The 12,873-nt window shown below is 34.9% G+C and overlaps 1 protein-coding gene across 2 annotated transcripts in view; it reads left to right on the top strand.

Annotated features, from left to right (window-relative positions):
* The window catches only part of GRM7 (glutamate metabotropic receptor 7), a 375,698-nt gene that overhangs the window by 298,748 nt on the left and 64,077 nt on the right, over nt 1-12,873 (top strand). The window contains exons 5-6 of one of the 2 annotated variants that reach the window (XM_069084052.1): nt 6,744-6,990; nt 12,719-12,810. In XM_069084052.1, the coding sequence (XP_068940153.1) occupies nt 6,744-6,990; nt 12,719-12,789 (318 nt within the window). In that variant the 3' untranslated portion in view covers nt 12,790-12,810. The remainder of the gene's footprint in view (nt 1-6,743; nt 6,991-12,718; nt 12,811-12,873) is intronic. The other variant, XM_069084050.1, reaches the window with a different exon arrangement.

Below are 12,873 nucleotides of genomic sequence, written 5' to 3'. Positions count from 1 at the left end.
AGAAGCAATGGGTGGAAGATTCAAAAAAGGTCGGGCTAAGCCTGACATCAGGAAGGACTTCCTATTAATTAGAGGCATAGAAATGTACACCTGACTGCTTCGAGAGCTGCTGGATTCCATTTTCATTAGAAGCAGTCAAGCAGAGGCAGAATGACCAGCTAGTGAGTGAATTAAGGTGGAGTCTTTTTCAGGTATACTTTGGACCATATAACCTCCAAGGTCCTTTTCAAAGTGGAAATTCCATGGGGAAAAAAAAGTGAAAATGGCATGAGGTATAGACAGTTTTAAAAAAGTGAAAGAGAGATGAGAATTTGTCTGAAAAAAAATATGAGGGAGTGCTGATTTCATATCCAGACTCTCAAGCAAAGGTTCCTATACAACCTGAGCTGGGCCTTGAAGAAAGTTAAGCAGAGGCTGGAAGGTGTGTTCTGGACTGAGGATATGACCCATGGGAATATCAAAAGTGAGGAAGTACAGGCAAAATGAGAGATCATCTGTAAACACATAGACTTTGAGCTGAAAGGGACTTTTCTGTCCATTCACCCTCCCTCATTTTACAAATAAGGAAAGTGAGACCCTGAGAGATCACAGGGTTGTTGTGGGAATGAATTTTGATAACATACATAAAGTACTATACAAAGCTTACTCTGCTATAAAAATACATCAGAGGTATTAAGTGTCCAGTGTGTCTAGTAAGGTGTGATTCAGTCAGAGGACCCATAAAGGGGAATAAAAGGAGGCAAGTTAAGGCCAACTGAGCGGTGCACACAGAATGTGAGAGGGAGTAAGTCTGGAAAAATGATTTGGTGCTCCAGTGTGGAGTGCCCTAAATGCATTTGTATTTTATTTTTAAGTCAAAACAGAATAAGTATAAGGTTTTGATCATCTCTAGGATCCAACTTGTATTTTAGGAGTATTAATTGATTGTCTAAATGATAGTGAGGCACAGACAAGGCATTATGTCAAGGGCCAGACAGGGAGATTACTGCTCAGGCAAAAGGAAGAAGTCAGCTAAGAATACTCCACATACTATGTCAACTGTCAACTCCCTGCAGACAAAATCTATTTCATTTTTTTTTAAATCAGTCATCAACCCACCTTTTGAGGCTTACCATACCTAATTCTCTGTCTGCAGTACAGCCAAACTGACCTTACTGTCCATTCCCCATGGGACTCCATCTCCACTCTCCTCAAGCTACTCTACCCCGCATTCCTGGAACACACCCCTCCCTCCTCATCTTCACCTCTCAGATCATGAGTTTCCTTTAAGGCTTTGCTCAAGTGCCACTGTCTTCATGAGGCCTTTGGGGATCCCCTCAGTTGCTGGTTCCTCCTCCATAAATTGCCTTGAATTTATTTTGTACATATTTAATATACATACACATGTATTTACAAGCTCTTGGACCATAGGGATTAATTCCCATGTGTCAATGTCCTCAGTGTCTAGCGTAGTCCCTTGGCACAAAGTTGGTGCTTAGTAAATGTTCACTGATTGATCCAGTTAATTGTTTGGAAACTTTGCATCAGTGGGATGGAAGCATCCCATTTCTGTGGAAGGAAGATTATCCAGGCAGCCGTGTGATGAGTGAAATATCTCAAAGAGATGACGAATTAAGACTCATGATGATTAATCATTAAGGAAGATGCTACCCAATCTCCACCAAAGGCAGCTTTATGCTTTCACATCTGAAATCTGAAATAATGCTCACATCCTTGCAAAGTAGATAAAAATTATTATCCTCATTTTACAATTGAGGAGAAAGAGACACTCACTGGTTAAGGGTTATATGCAGACTACCAGACAAGTGTGTGTCAAAACCAAATTGAAAATTCATATTACTATTTTTGTTTATTTTTAGTGTATGATTCAAAGAAATGAAAATACCCAGCATTTCCAGTTCCTTCATTTACTGTAGCCATATGAAGCAATTGGACCTAGGATAAGGAAGACCTGAATTCAAATCTAGCCTCGGACCCTTATTAGCTCTATGACTTTTAATGAGTCACTTAACCTCTGTTTGCCTCAATTTCCTCAAATAGGGTTAATTATAATACCTAACTCTCAAGGTTGTTGTTAGAATATTTGTAAAGTGCTAGTTTTTCTTGTTGCTGCTGCTGCTACTACTACTATTGCTGCTGCTGCTGCTCCTCCTCCTCCTCCTCCTCCTCTTCCTCCTCCTCCTACTACTACGTCTACAGATTTGTACAAGAAGCTTGTGGAATCTGGGGGATGATTCCACTGTCTCATTCTGATTAGACTCATAGAAGATTCACTGAGGTCTTTTAGACTTGATGAATAAACTGAATTTCTTATGACACACTAACCCAATTGAAAGAAAAATGTAAAATACAGTAGTTAAGGCCATAGAATTGTACAGGGCTTTTTAGAAACTTCTCAGTATTAACATTTTTGAATACTAAGTATTGGAGTATCTGCTAGAATTTATGATGTGCTACTTTGAATGTTCTATTACTATGTAAATTGAAGGGCAAAAGGAAGGAATAAAATAAAGCTACCACATATAAGACCACATAAGGGTTGTCACCTTCCCTCCCTTAATTCTAGCAACAATAGACACTACCAGAAGATTTCAAAGATCTAATTTATTGCAACTTAATGAAGATTGAATAATAAATAGCAGGAAATGACAGCTGTCATACAGCGTGAGGTAACGCCTACACATCTGGCCTCCAGGACATTAAGGCCAAAGGTTAAACCTGCCCCTCACCCATACTAGCTGTGTGACCCTAGTCCAGTTAATTAACCTCTCAGTGTTCCAGGTGCCACCCTACATTTGTAGAGGAAGTGCCATCACCCAGAATTCCATTTATTGATGAAATTAAAGTTTTCATCTTAATAAGGACAAAAAACTTGTCCTTATTATGGTCAAATGAAATTAATGTCTGGTTTCTCACTGGCCCCCAAAGAGGCTTTCCTGTTATCTCTATCTATCTATCTATCTATCTATCTATCTATCTATCTATCTATCTGTCTGTCTGTCTGTCTGTCTGTCTGTCTGTCTGTCTGTCTGTCTGTCTACCTACCTATCTATCTACACAGACATACATATATGGGCAACATGTATATATATATATAAAATATGGATATGTATATAGTTTACTTTTCACATTACAAACACTTACAAATTGCTCTTCTTATTTGTGAAAAAGTAAAAATTAAGCAAAACTATAAATACAGAGAATTGATCCAAAAGTGTATACGATATTCCACATCTGTAAAACCCTTCTCTATTTTAATTGTTTTTGCTTCAATTAACAGAATTTCTCTCCCTCACACCACCCTACCAATCGAAAAGAATGAGAAGGGAGAAAGAAAAAAAAGAAAAATTCCTTGTAACAAATATGCATAGTAAAGCAAAATAGATTCCCTCATTGGCTATATACAAAAATCCTTATGATTCCTTTTGCATTCTAAATGTATCAGTCAGGAGGTGGAAAGTGTATTTCTTCATTATGAAATTATGGATGGTCATTGTATTATTTATAATTATTTTAACTTTCAAAATTATTTGTTTTTACAACATTGTTTATATATGTGTGTATATATACATATATGCATGTACATAGATATATAGTTTTTCTAGTTCTCATTTCATTCTTCAGTTTATAAAAGTCTTCTAAATTATTCATTTTTATATTACAATATAAATTATTCTTTTGAATATGTTCATTTCATACTGTTTCAGTTCACACAATTCTTTCCATGTCTCTTTGAAATCATCTTTCCTCATTTCTTACAGCACAACATTCCATGTCATTACTTATTCACCAATTCTTCAATTGAAGGACATCTCTTCAATTTTCAGGAGGTTCTTTTTGCCACCACAAAAGAAGCTACTATAAATATTTTTGCATATATTGGCCCCTTTTCTTCTTTTTGATCTCTTGTGGGTATAGTCCTCACAATGATATAACCGGGTTAAAGGGCATAAAATGTTTAGTAACTTTTTGCATATCATTCCAGTTTTTTTTCTTCCAGAATGTTTGTGCCTATTCACAGATTCACCAAAAGTATATCACTATGCTTGTTTCTCCAAACCCTTCTAACATTTGTGTTTTTTTCTGATCATTTTTGACAGTCTGATGTGTGTGAGGAGGAATGTGAGAACAGCTTTTATATGCATTTCTTGAATTAATAGTTATTTGTAACATGTTTTTTCTATGGCTATAGATAACTTGGGTTTCTTCCCTGGAGAATTGCCTATCCATATCCTTTACACCATTCCCTGGGAATAACTCTTATTTTCATAAATTTGAATCAGACCCTTATATATCTATATGGAAATGAAAACTTGGAAATGAGACCTCTATCAAAGGAACTTTGTGGCAAAAAAATTTTTACCAGTTATTTCTCTTTTGATCTTACCTTTATTGGATATGTTTGTGCAAAACCCTTTGTTTTATGTAATCAAAATCATCTATTTTCTCTTCTGTCATCTTCTCTATCCCATGTTTGATTGTGAACTTTTCTTTCATACACAGATGTAATAGATGATTTTTCCATGTTTTTTTTTTCTTATTGACTTTTGATGTGACCTTTTATCTCTACATTTTTAATCCATTTTTGGCTTTTCTTGATTCTTAATATGGGGGATCTTGATGTAAATTTAATTTCTTCTGTATGGTTATCTGATTTTTCTAGTAGCTATCAGTTGACCAGACTGCAATGAAAATTATATTAAACAAAAGGCTACAGAAAAAAATATTAAAAATTAGAAGCAATAATTTTATCCTAAAGAATTGATGGGTCAAAGATTAAATCATACAAATGATAAACAATTTAGTTAATGATAAGGACAATGAGATAATATACCAACATTTTTGGAATGCAGCCAAATATCCTTAAGAGAAAATGTGTATCTCTAAATATTTTTGTTAACAAAAAGATAGACAATGGATCAATGAATTGGGAATACAAGAAACACCAGAAAACCAACCAATTTTTAAAACCAAATTGAACACCAAAACAGAAATTCTAAAAATCAAAGGAAGGTAAGCAAAATTTTGAAAAGTTAATAAATAAAATATAGTAAAGTTAATAAGCCAATAGCTAATTTAATTGGAAGAAGGAAAAGTAAAACCAAATAAACAGTATCAAAAAATGAAAAAGGAGAATTCAAAATATATGAAGAAATAAGGGATATGATTAGAACCTACTTTGACCAACTATATAACAATAAAACCAACAACTTAAGTAAAATGAACAGATATTTACAAAATATTCAGATTAACAGAGCAATAAATAGAAATTTTAATCAATCCAATGCCATAAAAAGAAATTGAACAGGGCATAAATTAATTTCCAAAGAAAATATCTCCTGAAACAGATGGAATCAAAAGTGAATTCTACCAAACATTCAGAGAACAATTAATTCAAAATGACATAACTGTTTACAAAGAGAAGAAAGGAAGAGAGCCTACTAAATTTCTTCTGTGACACAGATATATGATATGTGAACCAGATAGAATTAAAACAGAAAAAGAATACTATAGACCAATATCCCTAAAAAACTTTGAAGCAGAAATTTTAAGTAAAATATTAACAAAGAGGCTAAGACAACACATCCAAAAGATTACCACCTAAGGTTGGATTTATATCAGGGATGTAAGATTGATTTAATATTTAAAAATTACAAAATCTATTAAACATATTAATAATAAACTAAACTAAATTATATGCTCATATCAGTAGATATGAGTAGATAAACTTTAGGAAAAATACAGTGCTCCTGTTAAAAACCCTAGAAAAATAAGAATGAAGAGATAGATCTTTCCTTAAAACATTTATAAATAGGATATTTCTAAAGCCAAGAACTAGTGTTATATGTAATGAAGATAGACAAGAATTTTTTCCAATAAATTCATAGGTTAAACAAGGACACCTACTGTCAACTCTTCTGTTTGACACAGTATTGGGAATGTTGATTTTACCTGTTAGACAAGAAAAATAAATTGATGAAATAAGCATAAGTAAAGAAGAAGCAAAATAGTGCTTTTTGCAGATGACATGATAGTGTATGCAATGAACCTAATAAGTCAACTAAACAGTATTCAATAGATGAATAACTTCAGCAAGCTTCTATTGTTTAGAGTGAATACATAAAAACCATCAACACTTCTAATACCAATAAAATCAAACAAAAAGAGATAGAAAGAAAAATCCCTATAAAATATATAAAATACTTCAGAGTCTACCTACTAAGACATATACAAGATCTATATGAATACAACTACATGCCACTGTTTATAGAAGTAGAGAATTATTAATTCTAATTAGAGAAAATATTAATTGCTAATGGGTGATAAAAATGGTGATATCATATATATTAATTTACTTATTCAACTACTAAAGATTACTTTGTTGAACTAGGAAAACTAATAATGAAATTCCCATGGCAGCAAAAAAGGCCAAGACTCTAAAAAGAAGTGGAGATGAAAAGAGGTTTGCATATTAGATTTTAGACTATACTGCCATGTCATATTTCTCAGGACAGTTTGAAACTGATTAAAAGACAGAGAGAGAGAGAGATCAGCAGACTGTATTATATATGTTTTCTACTATTAGATAAGCATGAAGACTTCAGTTATTTTGAAAAGGATCCATTATTTGATTAAAAGTCGCTATGGTGTGTTTAATAAGTGTGGACCATCACTCTTGAGAGCTAAGACATACTCTGCAGCCATTTGATTTGTAATAGTGTCTCATGTGTTGTGTCTCCTAGCTCTACATACAAACTACCACACTTACTATATCCATGAACTTAAGTGCATCCGTGGCCCTGGGGATGCTCTACATGCCGAAAGTATACATCATCATTTTCCATCCTGAGCTGAATGTCCAGAAAAGGAAACGCAGCTTCAAGGCAGTCGTCACGGCGGCCACCATGTCATCTCGGCTCTCACATAAACCTAGTGACAGACCCAATGGAGAAGCAAAAACAGAACTCTGTGAAAATGTAGACCCAAATAGTAAGTATCATGAATTTTCTGCTCTCCATTCTTTTGTTCTCACTTGAATCAGTCTATTTTGATTTTTTTTAACTGCATATAGTTTGTCCTCTCAACATTTTATTTTCAGGGCTAGTTTTCCTCCAAGGTTGGCAACCTTTCTGATGTTCATCTATTTTTTTTATTTTTTTACCCACCTCCTTCTCTTTTGCCTTGAGAGAAGAAACTTTTAATTCTGTGTAATCACCTTGTACATCTTCATTAACTCCATCACCTGCCCTCCAATTCCTTTCCAAGGAATGCGTTTCTCTAAAGTGAGAATTCTAGACATTACCAGAGAGCTAGGTGGTGCAGTGGATAGAGTATACACCCTGGAATCAGGAATACCCGAGTTCAAATCCTTTTTCCTATATCTGCTATCCATGTGACCCTAAAGGAGTCATTCATTTTTTAATCTGCCTCAGTTTCATCTGTGTAAGGGAAATCATCTTAGTACCAACCTCCCCAGGTGGAAGTTGGGATAAAATGAGATGTTTGTCAGGTACTTGGCAAACCTTAAAGCGTATGGTTAATAATAATAACTATTATTTATTTGTATTAATATTATCAGGACCAAATGATATAGGTGATTCTTGGCTTCTTCCTATTAAAGACATAATTCCTCAACCAAAGTGAAATAAAACTTCAGGCATCAGGTTGATATATTTAAAAATCCCAATGCTTAGGTTCTTTTTTTTTCTATCAAGCCATTGAAGAAGGAGACTTTTTAAATTATTATTCCTTAGTCGTGTCCCCACGTCATTACACAAAGTATGGAGAGATGCTGGACAATTCTACATCTAAGGAAACATGCCAAGACATTACTGCCACTACCAAGTGGAAAATGCTACTGCTCTTGTATTACATGGCTGTTTTCTACTAATATGGACCTTAAATTTTTTAAGAAGTAATCTCATATCCAAATTGAAACATAATACATTTAGAGCATGTAGGTAAAGTATGGTCATTGCTATCATTTTGGAAAAAGTGAATTGGATTCATAAAAAGGGTTGGATCCAGAGAAGCAGACTTCTGTCCTTGCATATGGGTGGATTTATTTGTGAATGAAATTTACTAGGTCCTGATCCACAGAGTTCCTCATCATCCTGATCATCACTACCTTGTTAAATTAGAAGTCAAATTTTATCAAAAAACAAATGTACTCTATTTGCATGTTCTATACTGGTATTTGTAACCAGTATCATAAAGCAGAATTCATATTCTCTCTAGTACTTATACCATTTTTATATTACAAGGCAGAGGAATTTTACAAAGTACATTGAATGTCTCACAACAAAAAGATAGTACTCTGTACATTGCTCTCAAGTACATGAAATAATTGTGTTGCAGCATGACTATTTTAATGCTATCTCTAGAGGTGCTGTGAGGTAAGCTGGCTCAACAAGCTTGAAATACTACAAGGTAACTCTTTGCATTGAAAGTAACACTAAGTTCCTTTGAAAATAAAGAGTCTTACTGATTTGAGGCCCTTATAAATGCTTGAAATATATCCCTACAGTCATGGCAGACGTATAATCAGCTTCCTTCCTATCTGCTGCCATATTTATTGATGGTGGTATCTGTGTATCTTATGATTTTTGTGCTAGGAAATGTCACACTAAGTTGTATATAACTAAATTCCGACACTGAGAATAATTACAGCTTTGAAAAAAAAACATCATAAATTCAATTAACTCACTTATCATTGAGCTAAAAAGAAATTAAAAAAAGAAACAATTAAAGGCCAAATTTCCCAGGCCAAGAGGCAGTCACTTAAGCATTAGATGCTGAATATATGACAGGCACCATGGAGTGTCAAGGATCCAAAAAGAGGCAAAAATAGTCCCTACTCTCAAGAAGCTCACCTTCCAATGGAACAGTCAATTGGAATTTGTGAGGATGAACAGGCTTTAAAACCATAGTTTTACAGGATATCTCTACTGCTTTTAAACTTTACAGAGAAATCCCCTTCTTTGTACAAGTTTTGGCTTTATGTTTGGGGCCTCTATTAAATTAAGTTCATTAATATTTAGAGCTTGAAGATGTTTCAAACTTTCAATGCAGAGGTAATTATCTCTTTTTCTTCAGGGTTTTTTAAAATTATTAATTAATTATCTGTTTGTTTGTTTGCAAGTTAGCTGTCATCTAATAGAATGTCAATTCTTTTTCCATGCTGTTATTTCTGGTGATGATAAAATTTTGAGTAACAGAAACTTCCTTTGTGTGTTGTAAAATGTGTTAATACTTCTGTGTTGTATTTAAAGAGAGGAGTAGCCAGAGTTCAAAGGTTACTCTGGAAGGCTGCTCAGGTAGAGGCCTAGCTGACTAACTGCAAAATTTTTAAAAATAGTTTGTTTTTGAAGTATACTGATCGAGATAATGATCCCACTTTTTTTGGATTTGCAGAATGCCTTTCCCTCAAGAAGACTATTGGACTAATTGTGTTATAAGGTTGTATGTATATAATGTTAAAACAACATCATTTCAGGCCAAAAAATATTGTTTAAGAAAGGCAGTCAAAGTGACTGCTTGGAATTGTGTAAACCAAACAAAAAGTTGATGAATTGAATTTTCATTTCAGCTGTTTCTCTGCTTAAAACTTGTTTAAAAACAAACACAGCTGCTATACAGGAATCCATTTATATTTGGGAGAAACTATATTAATTATAAATACTGAAATTAGAGATGTGCCAAAGACCAGTAGGAGATTCATGTACCTCAAAACCTTGGGGTTTCTTATGGCCCAGCCCACAAATAATGCCAAAGTGGAAAAATAAAGTACCAAGTTCGTATCCTTTAAAATAATGTAAGAGTAAGGTTTAATACTTAATCAGTTAGTGCTGAAATATATTCACATTTCTAGTGTAACAAACTAGATTTAAAGTTCACTAGGCATTTTCTCGATCCTTGTACTTAATGCTGGTCTAGACGTCTATGTTTCTGATGGACTATAATGAAATATTTACCACCACTGCATGGTCTTCATTTGGGAGTGGAAGTGGAGAACAAACATAAACAATTTATAGCATAAAAGGATAAGCAGTTAAACTCAAGGAAGGTACCTCCTAGATACAGAAAAAAATAAGATTTAGATATTGGGGAAAGTCATGTTGAATTAATGAAGATAATAAAGGATTCTATTTAGGACATTCTCAGTCATTTTTGTGTTTGTTCAGAACTATCTATATAATTGATACAATTGTCTATCTGTGGGTCCTTCTCCTTTGACCAGAAAGGTCAAAGAAATGATTTGAGGCATTAAGCTAGATGGTAAATTGCCAGCTGTAATTGTATAAAAAGAACTTTCCTTCAGCATGAGTAGATGGAGATGTGTTCTGTACCATTTGCTCTCTCAGTATACCTAACTGAGAGCTGAATCCATGCACAGCTCTTCCAAGGAAATGGTGGAACAGAAATGTCTTCATGCCATTGTCGCTCTGAAACACTCTGTCTTAATGTATTTCAATCTTCAGTGTTTTTCTTTTTAACAACTCAGGTTCATCATTAAAGTTTGCCATCTGGTATGTGCATGTTTTTATTGATTGAACAACTCGGTTTTGCAATTGTATGTTCATATGAAAATGTTTTATTAGTGGCTTCAGAAGAGCAGGATCCATTTCATCACAGATCTCTTTCTTCAACAAATCATCCTCCTCTCATATTGTTTCTTCTGTTGGATTTCATGGTTAACCTGAAAAAACAATCTTCATTACATCTTCAGTGACTAGAAAGTACATGTTCTTGGACCTGTAACATGTCTATGATTTCACTGGAAATTCGAAGAGTTGGAGTTGACACAATTTCTATATGAAATTTCCTTATTTTGCCATGCTGAATTGTTTGGGTAACTCAGCCACTAAAATGTTTTTTTTCCCAGTTGGGTAGATCACATGAATGAGTTTCCCATTATTAGCAACCAAGACCTGCATGTCTGGAAGTAGTTTGCAAGGTGACAGACCTTTTGGTTGGGGAGTTTCTTTTGTAGCACTTGGGGTTTTTTTTTTGCTTTTAAAAGCTGCAATTTTCAACAAGGGGGCTACAAGCTGAGCTCTTTTCTTTGTGTTGGCATAGCATAGTACTGTCATGGCAAATAGGTATACTGGAAGGAAGATGTACTTGGCCTTTAGTTGAGAACTAAAGTGGTAATTTTAAAAATGGGCGGAGAGTGGTAACTACATGGAGCCAGAATTCTGAAGGGACAAGGTGAGAGGGGTGAACAGCTGTCTTTTTCATCTCATGCTTGCCAGTATAAGACTATACCATGTGATTTTACTGAGCATAGGGCCCTCTCAAGCATAAAGAGAATAATGTGTCCCAGGGAGCTGGAACAGTCTGTCTCAGTTCATGTTTCAGCATGTGGTTTCCTTGGAGTCAGTCCCAGCTGATCCATGAAATAAGCAAAATGTTCTTCCAGTCTTGTAGGCCACCTTCCACGTTCAATGCCCTAGACTCTCAGAGCATGGCTCGGCAGAGGGATGATGTAGAGGAGGCATGGCATCTTCCCCATCTTTCTTTTTTGTTCGTTTTTCCACAGTCTAGTGGTTAGAGTGGTGAGTTGCCAGTGGAATGTGTTGATCTGAAAACCACATGGCCTTAATGTCTTTATTAGAGGTGAATGCAGACCTAATCTGTTGCCTCTTCCTGATTTATAATTCTGGGAAGTATATGAGCGAAATGTTAGCATAAGACTTGGGAGCAAGATGAAAACCAGGTATATTTTATTTTCTGTGGAGGAATACTGCAATTTGCATGGGGCAAGGGGAAATCTGATTTGGAAGAAAGATGTAATGTTTAAGTACACTTTTTTTCAAGTCTGTGTTCAGATATTACAAATATTTCCTGCCAATGCAGTCACTAGTACAAGAACAGTAAGAAATGATATAAACATAGTGCTCAAAGAAAGAGCCAGATACCATTTTTTAAAAAATCTCTCAATGCTAGGTGGTTTTGTTTATATTTTAGTATGCCAACTGTTGGAAAGTTCTCTCAGGTTGTTGGAAAGTGAAAGGAAAAGGAACAAGGTGGGATCAGGGAATCAGGGAAGGCTGTGCTGCCCTTGTGTTGTCATTGTGTTTTCTTCATCTGTTCCAATCTCAAACATAGCCAACATGGTGTTACCTGTTTCATTCTCCTGGACAAGTCAAAGAAGATAGTCCATAGGGCAAGGCCATGGGGAGAGGAATAGCAGGAGAAAAGGGGAAATCCTTACATAACTGCTAGATTCTTCCTGAGCTGGACCAAGAAAACCCTCTGTATGGAGGTAGTATCTGATAGTGCAAAGAGCATTAATACTGGAATCAGAAGACCTAGATTCAAATTCTACCTCTAAGGTCGACTACCTGTCGTTGATTTAAGTTGTATCACTTAACCTCCATGGACTTCAATCAATTCCATCTTCTGTACAATATGGGAGCTGCATTAGATAACTTAATTTCCCTTCCATATCTAATTTTACAACGCTACATTCCTAAACAAGGTGGCTATTATTCAGAAATAACATATTGGTTCCATGTTCAGAGGTACCTGAATTTTGAGAAACTGGTTTGTCCATTTCTAATTCACAGTACAATTATTCCAGGTGGCTAATGCAGTCCATTGAAACAGTGGGAATCAGTTGTATGGTCTCTATCACAGCCTCTTCTCCAACTCATAAACATGTACTTTGTACACAGATTATTTTTGACAGCCCAATATATTTACTTTCCCATAGACTCCATACCACCAGTAAGAAAAAGCGTACAAAAATCTGTTACTTGGTATACTATTCCACCTACAGTATAGCTTTTGCCTGCTTACCCAAAGGTAAGAAAAAAAACTAATTTTTATTTACTCTTATGTTTTTGCTTCCTTCCTTCCTCCCTCCCT

Source organism: Petaurus breviceps, unplaced genomic scaffold (assembly GCF_028583685.1).
Source record: "Petaurus breviceps papuanus isolate PSGF00001 unplaced genomic scaffold, PetGlider_PUasm1.0 174, whole genome shotgun sequence".
Lineage (NCBI taxonomy): Eukaryota > Metazoa > Chordata > Mammalia > Diprotodontia > Petauridae > Petaurus > Petaurus breviceps.
Note: the sequence above shows the minus strand (reverse complement) of the source record. Positions and strands in the feature narration are given on the sequence as shown.